The sequence below is a fragment of the Brienomyrus brachyistius genome, chromosome 16 (assembly GCF_023856365.1).
Source record: "Brienomyrus brachyistius isolate T26 chromosome 16, BBRACH_0.4, whole genome shotgun sequence".
Lineage (NCBI taxonomy): Eukaryota > Metazoa > Chordata > Actinopteri > Osteoglossiformes > Mormyridae > Brienomyrus > Brienomyrus brachyistius.
The window spans coordinates 27,941,131-27,956,199 of NC_064548.1; the positions used below are offsets into that span (position 1 = coordinate 27,941,131).

The 15,069-nt window shown below is 42.5% G+C and overlaps 1 protein-coding gene across 2 annotated transcripts in view; it reads right to left on the reverse strand.

Moving 5' to 3' along the window:
• LOC125710256 (protocadherin-17-like) overlaps positions 1–15,069 on the reverse strand; it is a 47,447-nt gene that overhangs the window by 18,264 nt on the left and 14,114 nt on the right. For both annotated transcript variants that reach the window (XM_048979806.1, XM_048979805.1), the window contains exons 3-4: positions 5,915–5,973; positions 5,503–5,675 (exon numbers count right to left, since the gene is read on the reverse strand). In XM_048979806.1, the coding sequence (XP_048835763.1) occupies positions 5,503–5,675; positions 5,915–5,973 (232 nt within the window). The remainder of the gene's footprint in view (positions 1–5,502; positions 5,676–5,914; positions 5,974–15,069) is intronic.

Below are 15,069 nucleotides of genomic sequence, written 5' to 3' on the forward strand. Positions count from 1 at the left end.
AGGGTCAGAAGAGACATGTCACCATGACAATGAGACATGTAATAGTTGGGGTCAGGAGAGACATGCAACCATGACAATGTCACACATCAGAGCTGGGGTCAGGAGAGACATGTCACCATGACAATGTCACACATCATAGCTGGGGTCAGGAGAGACATGCAACCATGACAATGTCACACATCAGAGCTGGGGTCAGGAGAGACATGTCACCATGACAATGTCACACATCATAGCTGGTATCAGGAGAGACATGCTACCATGACAATCTCACACATAATAGCTGGGGTCAGGAGAGACATGTCACCATGACAATGTCACACATCAGAGCTGGGGTCAGGAGAGACATGTCACCATGACAATGTCACAGGGTCAGGAGAGACATGCAACCATGAGAATGTCACACATCAGAGCTGGGGTCAGGAGAGACATGTCACCATGACAATGTCACACTTCAGAGCTGGGGTCAGGAGAGACATGTCACCATGACAATGTCACACATCAGAGCTGGGGTCAGGAGAGACATGTCACCATGACAATGTCACACATCAGAGCTGGGGTCAGGAGAGACATGTCACCATGACAATGTCACACATCAGAGCTGGGGTCAGGAGAGACATGCAACCATGAAAATGTCAAACATCATAGCTGGGGTCCGGAGAGACATGCAACCATGAGAATGTCACACATCATAGCTGGGGTCAGGAGAGACATGCAACCATGAGAATGTCACACCTCAGAGCTGGGGTCAGGAGAGACAGGCCACCATGAAAATGTCACACATCAGAGCTGGGGTCAGGAGAGACATGCAACCATGAAAATGTCAAACATCATAGCTGGGGTCCGGAGAGACATGCAACCATGAGAATGTCACACATCATAGCTGGGGTCAGGAGAGACATGCAACCATGAGAATGTCACACCTCAGAGCTGGGGTCAGGAGAGACAGGCCACCATGAAAATGTCACACATCATAGCTGAGGTCCGGAGAGACATGCAACCATGAGAATGTCACACATCATAGCTGGGGTCAGGAGAGACATGCAACCATGACAATGTCACACCTCAGAGCTGGGGTCAGGAGAGACATGCAACCATGACAATGTCACACATCAGAGCTGGGGTCAGGAGAGACATGCAACCATGACAATGTCACACATCAGAGCTGGGGTCAGGAGAGACATGCAACCATGACAATGTCACACATCAGAGCTGCGGTCAGGAGAGACATGCAACCATGACAATGTCACACCTCAGAGTTGGGGTCAGGAGAGACATGTCACCATGACAATGTCACACATCAAAGCTGATATCAGGAGAGACATGCCACCATGACAATGTCACACATCAGAGCTGCGGCCAGGAGAGACATGCAACTATGACAATGTCACGCATAATAGCTACGGTCAGGAGAGACATGTCACCATGACAATGTCACACATCAAAGCTGGTATCAGGAGAGACATGCAACCATGAGAATGTCACATATCAAAGCTGGGGTCTGGAGAGACATGTCACCATGACAATGTCACACATCAGAGCTGCGGCCAGGAGAGACATGCAACCATGACAATGTCACACATCAGAGCTGCGGCCAGGAGAGACATGCAACCATGACAATGTCACACATCAGAGCTGGGGTTAGGAGAGACATGTCACCATGACAATGTCACGCATAATAGTTACGGTCAGGAGAGACATGCCACTATGACGATGTCACACTTCAGAGCTGGGGTCAGGAGAGACATGCCACCATGACAATGTCACACATCAGAGCTGCGGCCATGAGAGATATGCAACCATGACAATGTCACACAACATAGCTGGGGTCAGGAGAGACATGCAACCATGACAATGTCACGCATAATAGCTACGGTCAGGAGAGACATGCTACCATGAGAATGTCATACATAATAGCTACGGTCAGGAGAGACATGCAACCATGAGAATGTCACATATCAAAGCTGGGGTCTGGAGAGACATGCAACCATGACAATGTCACACATCAGAGCTGGGGTCAGGAGAGACATGCAACCATGACAATGTCACACCTCAGAGCTGGGGTCAGGAGAGACATGCAACCATGACAATGTCACACATCAGAGCTGCGGCCAGGAGAGACATATCACCATGACAATGTCACGCATAATAGCTGTGGCCAGGAGAGACATGCCACCATGACAATGTCACACATCAGAGCTGGGGTCAGGAGAGACATGCAACCATGACAATGTCACACCTCAGAGCTGGGGTCAGAAGAGACATGCAACCATGAGAATGTCACACATCATAGCTGGGGGCAGGAGAGACATGCAACCATGACAATGTCACACATCAGAGCTGGGGGCAGGAGAGACATGCCACCATGACAATGTCACGCATAATAGCTACGGTCAGGAGAGACATACCAACCCAAGCATGACACATAACTGTCCAAATTTTTGAACAAACAAAAGGGACTAATCTGTGTGTATAGACACTAAATCTACAAGCTCTGTATTTTGAATTCGCTCAGTGTTGGTGTAAAAAAAAGAAACTGAAGTTTTTGGATGAACATTCGTCTCCTTCTGAATTATTATGGGCTGTAATGTTTGGCAGCTCACTTAAGCTTTTCGGCAGTTTAGTTCAAAACCTTTTCTGGATCACCTCTGAGCTGCAAGCATCTCGCTGCTGTTGTCATTTGATTACCAGCAATTCTGGCCACTCAACACTGAACATCATTCACATAAATGAATCATTTATTTTGGGGGTCAAAACTGGATGGATCTTTTGCTGAATGAGCAAAAGGGGAGGTAATGACAAAGTACTCATTATTATAATTATTATTTCCTGAGTTCACAGCACAACTTCTTGATTTCAGCCCTTGCTTGATTGTATTTGTTTTTATTCCATGCATATAACAACAGTGATGTCACACTCTGGTGTAAGAGCAGCTCATTTGTGCAGCTGTCTGGGAAACAGACCAGGAGAACATAAGCAGGACTGCTGTGGTCACATGACTCGGTCCAACAGCCTGCAGGTTGGCTGAACATAACAGCTTCGGAAGTGCAGCTTAGGCCGGCCTGCTTGTTGCTACACTTATTACATGGAGATTGTTGAAAGGCTTCTCATTATGCTGCAGCAGCGTGGGGTCTGTCCAGGCGCAGCACAAAGCTGGAAGGACACTGCAGCATCGTCAACATCCACAGTAAGGGGAACCTAAAATCCAGTTTGCAAACATGTAACCAGGCTGAAGAATGTCATGAAAACAGACATGAAATATCGCTCCAAAATGGACTCACACACGCAGAACAGAAACAGAGCTTCTTTTTGCTTCACTAAATGCCCCATTGATATATAATCATGTCAGGTATCTGCCAATATCTTTAATGGCAACTCGGTAATTGCAGCATAACTTCTGCAGCCAGACAGATCAATCTATATACAAAGGTTCTGGAAAAAAAATCAAATATCTTAGCATTGAAAATATGACAAAAGGCTATAAGCACAAGTGGGATGAAATAAGTAGGTGTGGCAAAGCTTAGTATTAGTGGAACAGTTTCCAGTTTCTAAAAAACCCAAGTCCAGGTGCTTTGTGAAGAGGGCAGGCTCTCATGGTAATATAATCACCAATTAATATCACCTCACTGATAGGTCTCCTCAATTTAAAGTATCATTGTCCGATTTTAAAATATCCCGTCCCGGTGGAGAGACAAATACATTAAAACAAAGCAGAAAAAAGGAAATAATGTAAGGAACGGGAGTTTTATTTGAATTACCTTGAACAAGAAGGTATAAAGGGTAACCTCTGCTGAACTATTCCCATTTCGGGATATAATGTAGCATTTCAAGGAAGAGTAGATTGATTCTGAGAATCCTTTACTTCAAATAATGTAGTTATTAATATAATTTAAAAAATGAGGACAGCCATTTCAGGGCTCACTGCACACAGTGAAAATACTGCTTCCCAAGATTTTTTTTATTTATGAGTTTACAGAACACATTCTGCGTTCTGTGTCCAGATAAATATAGCAATCCCACCGCCATTCGTATTTCACCTACATCAGCTCAGGAGTCTACATTAATCGTGGCACGTTACAGTGAACGGTACTAAATTTCTGTAAGGTGCGACTGCATTTAAAAGCCTTCCAAAAAAAAACCAGACCTAGAACAGATGGCCCTGACAGGACAACATTCTTAGATTTCCTCATCCATTGTGCCTCAGAACAGGGACGGAAATCCTCCTTTTGGGGAATGTAAATATTTCATGAGCATAGTTTTAAAAATGTACCAACGACACACTACAGTATACACAGCCACCAAGAGGAGCACAGTCTAAGCTACGCTAAAACGATAAGTTGCGATTTTATGACTTTGTTTACTGTCGAGGTACCAGGTCCCACAGCAATAAATATCTGAGGAGCGAAAACAGCACTGGAGTCTTATCAACTGGAGAAAATATGAACAAACAATGAATTGCATGTCTCTGCTTTGAAGGATGACCGTATTTCTCACTGGATAGAATGTCACTGGAAGTCAGCCAGGTGACCGAGACCCAGAAGCAGAATATCATTGGGAAAAAATGAAGAAACTGATTAACCATATCACTGCCAGAATAGCAGATCAGTAGATAATTTCCTCCAAAGTAGAAATCAATTACTTGCCAATGTTACATTCATATTATCATAGTTTTTATTCTTTACACTGAATATTGCCATTACAGGCTAAATGTGCTCCTTTCAAGCAACTTCGTCATTCATGTAGATAATTTAATCATTACATTTTCAGATGAAAACATATGGCCACCTATAATTGGCCAATCCCTCTTGCTGACGAATGAACTGAAATGAAAAGCCAGTGAAAATGTAGTTATCGTGGATGGCAAACACTTTCACATGTTCATAATTCTTTTCTTCCATTAAACCAAGCAGACTTAACAAAGCGTTACCTTTTTTGAATGCTTGTCATATCTGGGAGCATTCTGATCATAAATATAGAGAAGTTTTACGTATTCGCAACTACTAAAGTGCTTAGTGGAAGCTTTTACATCAGTAGAGATGCAGCCAAGTGCTCAGTGCAATGCTCAGCTAAAACTGAAGGAAAACGAATTGGTTCTTGGAAGAGACTTGTCCATAAGTGCAAAATCTACAGTGGATACAATCATTTTTTATAAAAAATCATCAGTTCCAGATCAGTACATGACATGTTCGCAGCAAGATAAGTAACTTTCCATGTTCTACCAATTAAAGTTTTAAAGAATGTTGCTCTTCTCTGGCCCCCAGCCAAGATTAAACAGCAGAGTTTTAGCGGCTGAGTTTATACAATCATAAGAAGCCTGTCCAGTTTTATAAACTGATAATATAGTAGACAAAAGGAAAAGAGGAGATGAGGCGTGACAGATTAAGGGAACAAACGAGGGCAAGACGTGGCCAAACAAAAAGCACAGCGGAAGAGAGAAGGGGAGACGAGCAGAAAGGACCACCCTCTGTGAAGCTGTCGCGCGCTGGAACGGAATCTGCAACTCACCCTGTGCAAGATGTTGGGGCTTAAGTGAGGTGGCTTTCATCTTGAGGGTGTCCTTGGCAGACATGTCACAGCAGGACCCTTTATTAGTGTCCTGGTCACTATCAGCCTGGTCACTGTCACCATGCCCACTGTCTCTAAGGCTCGCTCGCTCAGGATCCTTGAATGTAGAGCTGCTAAAATATATATAAAAAAGGGGAAAAAAAATCAAACAAACAAAAGAATAAAACAACATGCAAATCAAAACCAAACAAAAATCGAAAAGAATTCATCAAAATAAAGGAACAGAAAAGTGAAGGAGATCATCGGCTCCCTTTGGTGCCTCTACTGAATCCACGTGAAACAGGACTGGAGACAGCAACGCTGACAGGGATGCAAATGCGACGGCTGATCAGGTTATTTAACAGCCCCTTACCTTTGAACAAACTGCTGCCTGCTGCCCAAGTAATTGGGCTCTGCGGGAAAATTGTCTGTCTGTGAAGGAGAAAGGAGAGAATTTACGTGTCGCACTACATAGCCATGTCTCATACAGTGCAACAAGATTTCCTGGTGGAAATGACTGCAAATAAATGGGCCGGCTTTATTTTTAAATACTTATAAAAAAACAATTATAAAGTATCGGTAAGTGAAACAGCAATGTGGGATATTATTAATTGTCATTAAATCTAAATATCATCCCACATTATGTTAGTGAGACATGAAAAGATATATAAATTTATATTCTAGAATGTATATAAATACTTATTTTATACTAGAGAAATTGAATTCATTATTAATAACTTGGTGAAGGGAATATTCATAAAGACAAATGGGAGCGATTCTATTTACTTGTACAAAATTGTGCACAGTTAAGCAGAACAAAGCAGAAATGCTCCTGTATTTCCCACTAAAACTTCTGTTTGGTGTATTTTGAATTCAGCTCAGCCTAACGGGCAAAGAAACTCAGAATTAAGGTTGGCAGAAACTTTAAATTTGTCTCTAAATGTTGGCCTTATTCTGGTAAACAGTAAAGGAACATTCTCACATAAATTTATAACAGAAATCTCTACCACGAGATTAAAATCACTTACTTCATGCAGCTAACTGTGAAATGAGATTACACAACATTTTTGCCACCAAATCCAATTTTTCCTTCAATCCCCCAAAGTGTAGCTGCGATGTATGAGCATATCTTAAATATAGCCGGTTCCACATCTCTCCGATAAACACACGTACAGTAATATTACAATGACGACATCCACTGGAAGCTAGTATGTAACAGAGAACTGGAATAAACCAGAATATGCAGTCCACTGCCCCCACCCCCCTGCCCCCACCATGCATGCTTATTCTGTTCTACCACCCACACACCTGATTTTACTTGTCAGCTAATTATAAAGCACATGTTTACCTGACAGACATGCAGGTGGTAGACTTGGTGGTGACTGATGGCGGTGATTGATGGCAGTGATGGATGGCAGTGACTGATGGCAGTGATTGACGATGGTGATAAATGGTGGAGATGATGGGGATCAATGTCGGTGGTGATGATGGTGCTCAATAGTGGTGACAGACGGTAGTTATGATGGTGATGTGGTGATAGTGGTGATTCATGGTGGTGAGAGATAATGGTGATGGTGGAGTGCGATGGTGGTGGTTATCAATGGTGGTGATGGTATTGATGGATGGTGGTGAGAGATAATGGTGATGGTGGTGTGATGGTGGTGGTTATCAAGGGTGGTGATGGTATTGATCAATGGTGGTGAGAGATAATGGTGATGGTGGTGTGATGGTGGTGGTTATCAATGGTGGTGATGGGCGCACTGTGAACTGGTTTGAGAATCACTGCTGGAGTGTAACCGGTGTAACCGGTCTGTCTGTACACCAAAATCACAAATTTTATGGACTGAATTTAGGGCAACAGACAGTATAGTGGTTAAGAATCTGCCGTATTTTCTGTGCTCCTGTCTGACTGTCAAACATTTATTTTAAACCATTTTAAAAATTAGGACTCTGCTAGAGTGACATTGAACCACTTAATCTGACATGGGGGAAGAGGAACTGAAATATATATAATATTTGCTTCCAGTTTTATTATTATAAGTATTGAATGTGAAACTGCACTCGCACGAAGTATGGCATTTCATACCGCTTAAGAGATTTTCCCTAAATGATGTGACTGCATCAGTGGTCGCTGAATATGCAAAGAATCGCCACAATACTCTTCTTTATGTATGAGGAGTGACATTCCATAGGGTGTTAACTGTGTGTGCGACTGAGCTACTTTATCTACTAGAACAGGCAAAACTAGTATCAAGAAATCTTCCCCTTCAACAGTACAACGTGTATCAAAATGACGAAAGTGTGCTTTTGCAGTACAACCTGATGACCTTTTTGACCTTCATGAACAACAAGAATCCAGAAGCAGAGATGGAGCTTAATAAAAATCTCTCTAACCAGGGTGTTGTTTTATACCCCAAGGGTTCTGTCAGCTGTCACACTTGTGCCTTCAGGGTCAAATTAAAAGCTAAAATCCAGTGATTCTACAGCTGCACTAAAGTGCTCTACCTGGAACAGATGAAGTGCATCCAAAGAAGTCAAACTGCATACTTACAAAACATGTATGATTTGCATATGCTCTACTTCCAGTAAAGACACATTAAGGAATTATTGAAATATTATGGATATATTCCCCTGCGACTTACACCTGAGACAAATATGATTGCCTGGGTCTTTCCATTCCATTAATATGACATGCCTGAGCTGTTGATATGCTGGATCTGAAACCCATTAATGGAGTTACTCTGACAGTGTAATCAAGTTCATATTTATTGAGCTGGCAGAGTTTGTAGCGACCCAGAAGAATTATAACACTATGCTGGATATATCATAAAGGTCTGGTCGATATTCCTCTAAATTTGTTCCTGAAGCTTTAAAAACATTTAAGCAGCTGTATGTAGGACAGGCTTCAGTTTGCCATGACAGGTGTGGAGATTTGGTCTTGCTGACCTACCTGAAATGAACCTGCATTTGCCATTTGCATGAGCACAGTTAACTGGGATGCTTATTTTCACATACCCCATGTACTCCACTGAGACACACACACAGAGACCCGTACTCATATCTTTGTGGGGACTTTCCATTCATTTCTTTGGCCACAACCCTTATCCCCATCATGACACTCTTAAGCCCTACGCAGCCCTAACCTTAACCATACTGTAAGTAACCAGAAACAATATGAGACTTTTTTTACTTTATCACAGTCACAGATTTTTATGAAACTGAATTTCCCCTCGTGGGGACCAAAAAAATGCTCCCCACAACTTCAAAATAATAGGTGTTTATCACATCGTGGAGACATTTGGTCCCCACAATGTGATGTATATCTGACGCTCTCTCTCTCTCTCTCTCTCTCTCTCTCTCTCTCTCTCTCACACACACACACACACACACACACTCCCTGTGCTGTAATGGTCTGTGTTACGATATTTTGACTTCATGATAGGTATTTCAATTCTGTGATGGCCCTTGCCTGGGTAAAGTGCTCGCCCCGGATTATCATGCAGTTCTTGAAGAAAATGTGGCTAAGGTGTAACACTAATCTGACACCATGGAACTTAGTACAGCATTGATTTATTGATTAGTTAAATGCACGGAATGGAGTGAAGAACAGTTTAGTTCATTCAGACTTACCAGGGAAGGTGCAACCAGTAAAAGAGTCCCATGGTCAAATGTAGAATGTTTTACGGGGTACCAAGTAATCGGACTTTTCAATATGGTGCAGGTAGTCAAGGGGGATTTTCTGTGTTTGGTGTTCTGACAGAGGATTACAGGGTTACATAAAATGCCGATTAACTACTTTGGTAGTTAAGTAAATTACATGTATTATCCTTTTTTAAAAATTGTAACTATGAGGAGATGTGTTGTGCTTGTTTAATGTATCGTAAAAGGTGTCCCCCCTCGCCCTTTGGGGTTGTGATGGTGCTGCATATCAGGGGGGGCTGATTACACCTCTGGGGGACTTACAGTATATCCTGGATGCCACCCAGAGTGTGTTGTTAAAGTGTGCAGATACGCTCCCCTCTTCAATTCCCCCCAATTTGTGGATTTGGTGCTGTAAGAGCAAGGTATTGAATTTTGGGTTTCTGTAATAAAAGAAATGTATTTCTGAAATTCCTCCCGGCCTCCACCTGTCCTTTGTGGCTGACACCAGGGGCTTGATGGTGCCCTCGTTTAGGCCATCACAAATTCCATTATATCTTTTAAGTTCATTAATCAATAAACTATGTGAGATATTCAATGCTTTATTATAAAATAGGCTTTACGTTAATGATTTTACCCAACTGTAGGCTAAGTGTTCTAAGCATGTACAAGGTAGGCTAGCCTAGGGTATGATGTAGGTTAGGTGTACTGTGTGAAAATGCATTTTTGCCATAGAATATTTTCGGCTTATGACAGATTTATCAGAACATCTCCCAGGGTGCATCTGTGTTTGTGTGTCTTTATATATGTATGCATATACATATACACTGTACGTCCATTTAATGGGTTTCAGAGACCCAACAGAGATGTGACTATCCTGCCAAGACTGGGCCTCAAACTGGTGACCTGATCACAAATACAGAGGGCTGCCCTGCTGAGACACACACTGGCCAGATATCTGCGAATTTTACCTGTCAAAAACAGCACAGATCAAAACAGGGTTTATTCATCAATACTAACCTTTTCATACTGTTTTACAAACCTCAGACAACCTAAAAGAAGAAACGAAACAGATCTGGACCACAGCTAGAGTCCATCCAAAGAGGTTTTAGCAAATCCTCACCCGGCCCCACAAGATCTAAAAACATTTCTGAAGCCGAATGTAGGCCTCCCAATAAAGATGCCTGCTGTAGCAGATGAACTTGGTTTTAATGGCGTTACAAGGAACAACCGCAAAAAAAGATCAAGCCAGATGTGATATTCAGAAAAACAAAGTGTTCATGTTGGAGTTTTGTTGTTTACTTTCAATCTGCCATAAAACCAGAGGAGAGCAAATCAATAGTGGGGATTGTCATGTACAGTGCAGAATGCGAGACCGAATAGGTGCTCCATTCATGCTTCTCTGTGCTTATAAACTGTGTCAACATAGCAGACTGAAAAGAAGCTTTCAACATCCAGAACCCAGAATGTTTTCAAAGGGGTCTTTGCAGCTTCTTTAGACAAAAAGTCTTCAAAAGATTATTTTGTATTCAGACCTACCCTGTAAAGCTGAACTATGTGTGTTAACACAGTCGAGATGACCGCGGCAAACGAATGTGCTCGTGGAGAGCCTTATTCAAGAGATGAAATGCAGAAGCAGGGCTGTTGAAAAATCCAGAAATTCATACTTGTTCACTATTGCAGCAGGAGTTCAGCCTTCTGGAAGGTACAACACATGGTTTTGTCTTCTCACCTAAAGTTCAGCCATTTACAGATATGGCCATAATACTCTCCTTAATGCTTTTAAAATGATGGTTAGATTTGTAAAAAAAAAAAAATCACTCTTCACTGGTAATACAGCACGCCTTACTTGCAGTTACCCAAGGAACTAACAGTTATGGTTTAACCTCAAAATCAGCTCAGAAAGAGACTTTCTTAGGATAATAAATTGCATTGTAAATTTAATGCCAGAAGGCTTCCATGCTGTACAGAGAACAGCAGGTGGGCCAATTGTCTTGCTCAAGTCAAATAATGTCCGTGAGCAAACCCAGATGAATTCCCAAATTTTCTGCTGTGTCTCATAGTTCTATTACCATAGTAGTTCCATTTTGTGTTTCAGACTGGGGCAAAAGGTGCACTTGAAAAATTATAATGAAAGAAACAAGCAGACTTTTCATCACTGCATTGTTTCCAAACTGCTCACTTTGATGCCTAAGACAACACATTCCACAGAACTTTAACACCAAACACTTGCTATACATAGAACTACGCTCTCTAGCTAATCATTGATGCTTGAAAGCATGTTTGTACATAATATAAAATAGCACGTTTTCTATAAAATAGAAAATAGAAAATGCAAAACTCCAGAAAGTCATCTACAGAAAATGGGAAAGGATACACAGGGATCAGTGTATGTTCAGCTTCAAAGAGAAATTTCAGAGCAACACGTTTTATGAAAATCTTGCCCGGACGTAACTGCAAGTGCCCTTTTTTATCTTTTTGACTGAAGTGATCAGCAATTCCTTCAGAAAGCAATATGTGGGAATGAAAAGTGCTTTGTGAACTAGCACTCAAACTATCAGACATGAAACACTTTTATGGTGATGGTATTCAAGAGGAAAAAAGATCCTGTTGGGAATGGAAAAAAAGCTATGTACAGTAGAATGGACTTGAAAGAACTTATTGACACAAAGGAGGATGGAATATCCAAAGGCCAGTCAAACCTCTGGCCTTGACAAAATCCTTTGTAAAGTTCATACAGGTGAGAGGAGATGAAGGAGCAGAGAGGAACCGAGTGGAGAGGGCTAAGCTCCCTCAGATCAGGACACGTCAAAGCCTATTTGCAGTTCTCCTTCTTGTGTGTTTTGAGGCAGTGCCCTGGAACGCCCAGCACACCACATTCCTATGCAAGAATTCACAGCAAAGCAAAGGCATGACAGAGAATTTCTGTAAAGAAAAACAAGAATAATTGCTGCAGCAAAACAATCCACTTACTCTGTGTATATATGCATATATGCTGACATATATACATATACATTAGGAGACTGGGGCTCACGTGACAGCTACCTGTAATCCAACAAGCACGTGTGTGTTGGAGCTGCCATGTCCGCCGTGTGGGAATACCGTTACTGTACGTTACCGCTACTGTACATTACCGCTACTGTGCATTACCACTACTGCGCGTTACCGCTACGGTATGTTACCGCTACTGCACGTTTCCGTTACTGTACATTACCGCTACTGTGCATTACCGCTACTGCGTGTTACCGCTACTGTATGTTACCGCTACTGCACGTTACCGTTACTGTACATTACCGCTACTGTGCATTACCGCTACTGCGCATTACCGCTGCTGTATGTTACCGCTACTGCACGTTACCGTTACTGTACATTACCGCTACTGTGCATTACCGCTACTGCACGTTACCGCTACTGTATGTTACCGCTACTGCACGTTACCGTTGCTGTACATTACGACTACTGTGCATTACCGTTACTGCACGTTACCGCTACTGCGCTTTACCGTTACTGTGCATTACCACTACTGCGCGTTACCACTACTGTATGTTACCGCTACTGCACGTTACCGTTACTGCACATTACCGCTACTGTGCATTACCACTACTGCGCGTTACCGCTATTGCGCGTTACCGTTACTGCGCATTACCGCTACTGTATGTTACCGCTACTGCACGTTACCGCTACTGTACGTAACCGCTAATGTACCTTACCGCTACTGTGCTTTACCGTTACTGCGCATTACCGCTACTGCGCGTTACCGCTACTGTATGTTACCACTACTGCACATTACCGTTGCTGTGCATTACCACTACTGTGCATTACCGCTACTACACGCTACCGCTACTGCGCTTTACCGTTACTGTGCATTACCACTACTGCGCGTTACCGCCACGGTATGTTACCGCTACTGCACGTTACCGCTACTGCATGGTACCGCTACTGCACATTACTGTTACTATACATTACCGTTACTGTGCATTACCGCTACTGTGCATTACCACTACTGCGCATTACAGCTACTGTATGTTACCGCTACTGCACGTTACCGTTACTGTACATTACCGTTACTGTGCATTACCGCTACTGCGCGTTACCGCTACTGTGCATTACCGCTACTGCACGTTACCGTTACTGTACATTACCGCTACTGCGCATTACTGCTACTGCATGTTACCGTTACTGTACATTACCGTTACTGCGCATTACTGCTACTGCATGTTACCGCTACTGCACGTTACCGCTACTGTATGTTACCGCTACTGCACGTTACTGCTACTGCGCTTCACGGTTGCTGTGCATTACCACTACTGTGCATTACCACTACTGCACGTTACCGCTACTGTGCATTACCACTACTGCACGTTACCAGTACTGCGCGTTACCACTACTGTATACTATATACTTTCTTCAAGTAGCACAGTGGCAAAGCTTCTGTTTGAGTAACATGACCGTTATATTTCCCTGTTCTGAGTGCAGCTGCTGCAACATTAAATGCAGGTAGGTTGCTGTTTTGAGATAGTAATTGAAATATATTGACAAGTGTTTAGTAGTTGTGATGAGGGAAAAATCTGTTTTTTTTTTTACGTTTTGTAGGGACTATTTTTCAGGTCCCCACAAAGATCTATGAATCCAATCAAAAAAGTAAACATGCCAAAGGTCTCGTATTTTGTTTGGTTACTTATGCTTAAAGTTAAGGGATTGGAGTTTTCCTCACAGAAAGGAATGGAGCGTCACTACATCATCGCCACTGCATGAGGCTCCCCAGCCTAGTTGCCCCCTTTGCCTGCACACAGCCTCCGCTCCCAGAGGCCTGGATCCCAGCGCGGTGCCACTGGCTGGAAGCATACCTAACTGAGAACACTCCATGACCTTTTGCCTTCCTGTTGGCTTTAACTAGCCTGGCCATTCTTATTAAAAAAATGAGATGATAGTACATTTTGTGTTTATATTTATAGTATTTAATGTGTTTCATAAACATTTATCCACCCCCATTTCCGACAGCTATTGCTAGACGGTATTTATTTTGAAGGAAATGAAAATATGTTTTTCAATATATATACTGTCAGGAAATGCCTATCAAGGGTGAAAGGCGTCATGCTGTACAGTCTCAATTATGCACATTTTACACAAACAAGGCATCAGTTTGAATGACAACTTACTGGCTGGCATTAATTTCAAAGGCACCTATTTTTTTTTCCCCGTCAGTAATTAAATTAATTCAATTTAATTTAGAGTTTGCCATTTACCCTTCAGCCATGGAAAAAACACAGTTAGTTCCCTCTTACAGCATATCTTTGAATCATATTGTTCAGCTCAACCTTATTCTTTAAAATATGCCCTTGGCAGCCACCCCCTCCCCCCGCCCCCATCAACATGGTTTAAAATAGACTTGAAACAATTTACATAGCTAGCAACACTATTACGAGTACACTTGAACACAATTAATGTTATGCTGATTATATATGGAGAGTGAAAAGCTTGGGAGGTAATGTAGGAAAAGGATGAAAAACTCCCAAAGGAGCCCTGCAAGGATGGAGGGGTCCAGCTGCAGCCCACAAAAACCTGGAGGGGCAAGGGTGGAATCGGGGAAGTGGCTCCCTGCACGGTTTGCTGTTTGACCAGTCAGGAGCAGCAGGGGAGGGGGTTGACCAGTGGAGACAGATCAGTGTCCAGCAGCAGGACCAAGAGTCTCACTCACGGCGTATAAATCAGATCACACATAATTCTTTATATCTAAACGGCACTTCAAAAATATCCCATATCATAGAGTTTCTGGCAAAAGCAATTTTAAACACTTTCTGAAACACTGGTGGATTCCTAATTTGATTTAATTTACTTCACTGAGAACATTCCTTTGTTAAGATTTTTACACTTGAAGACTTCGCAGCA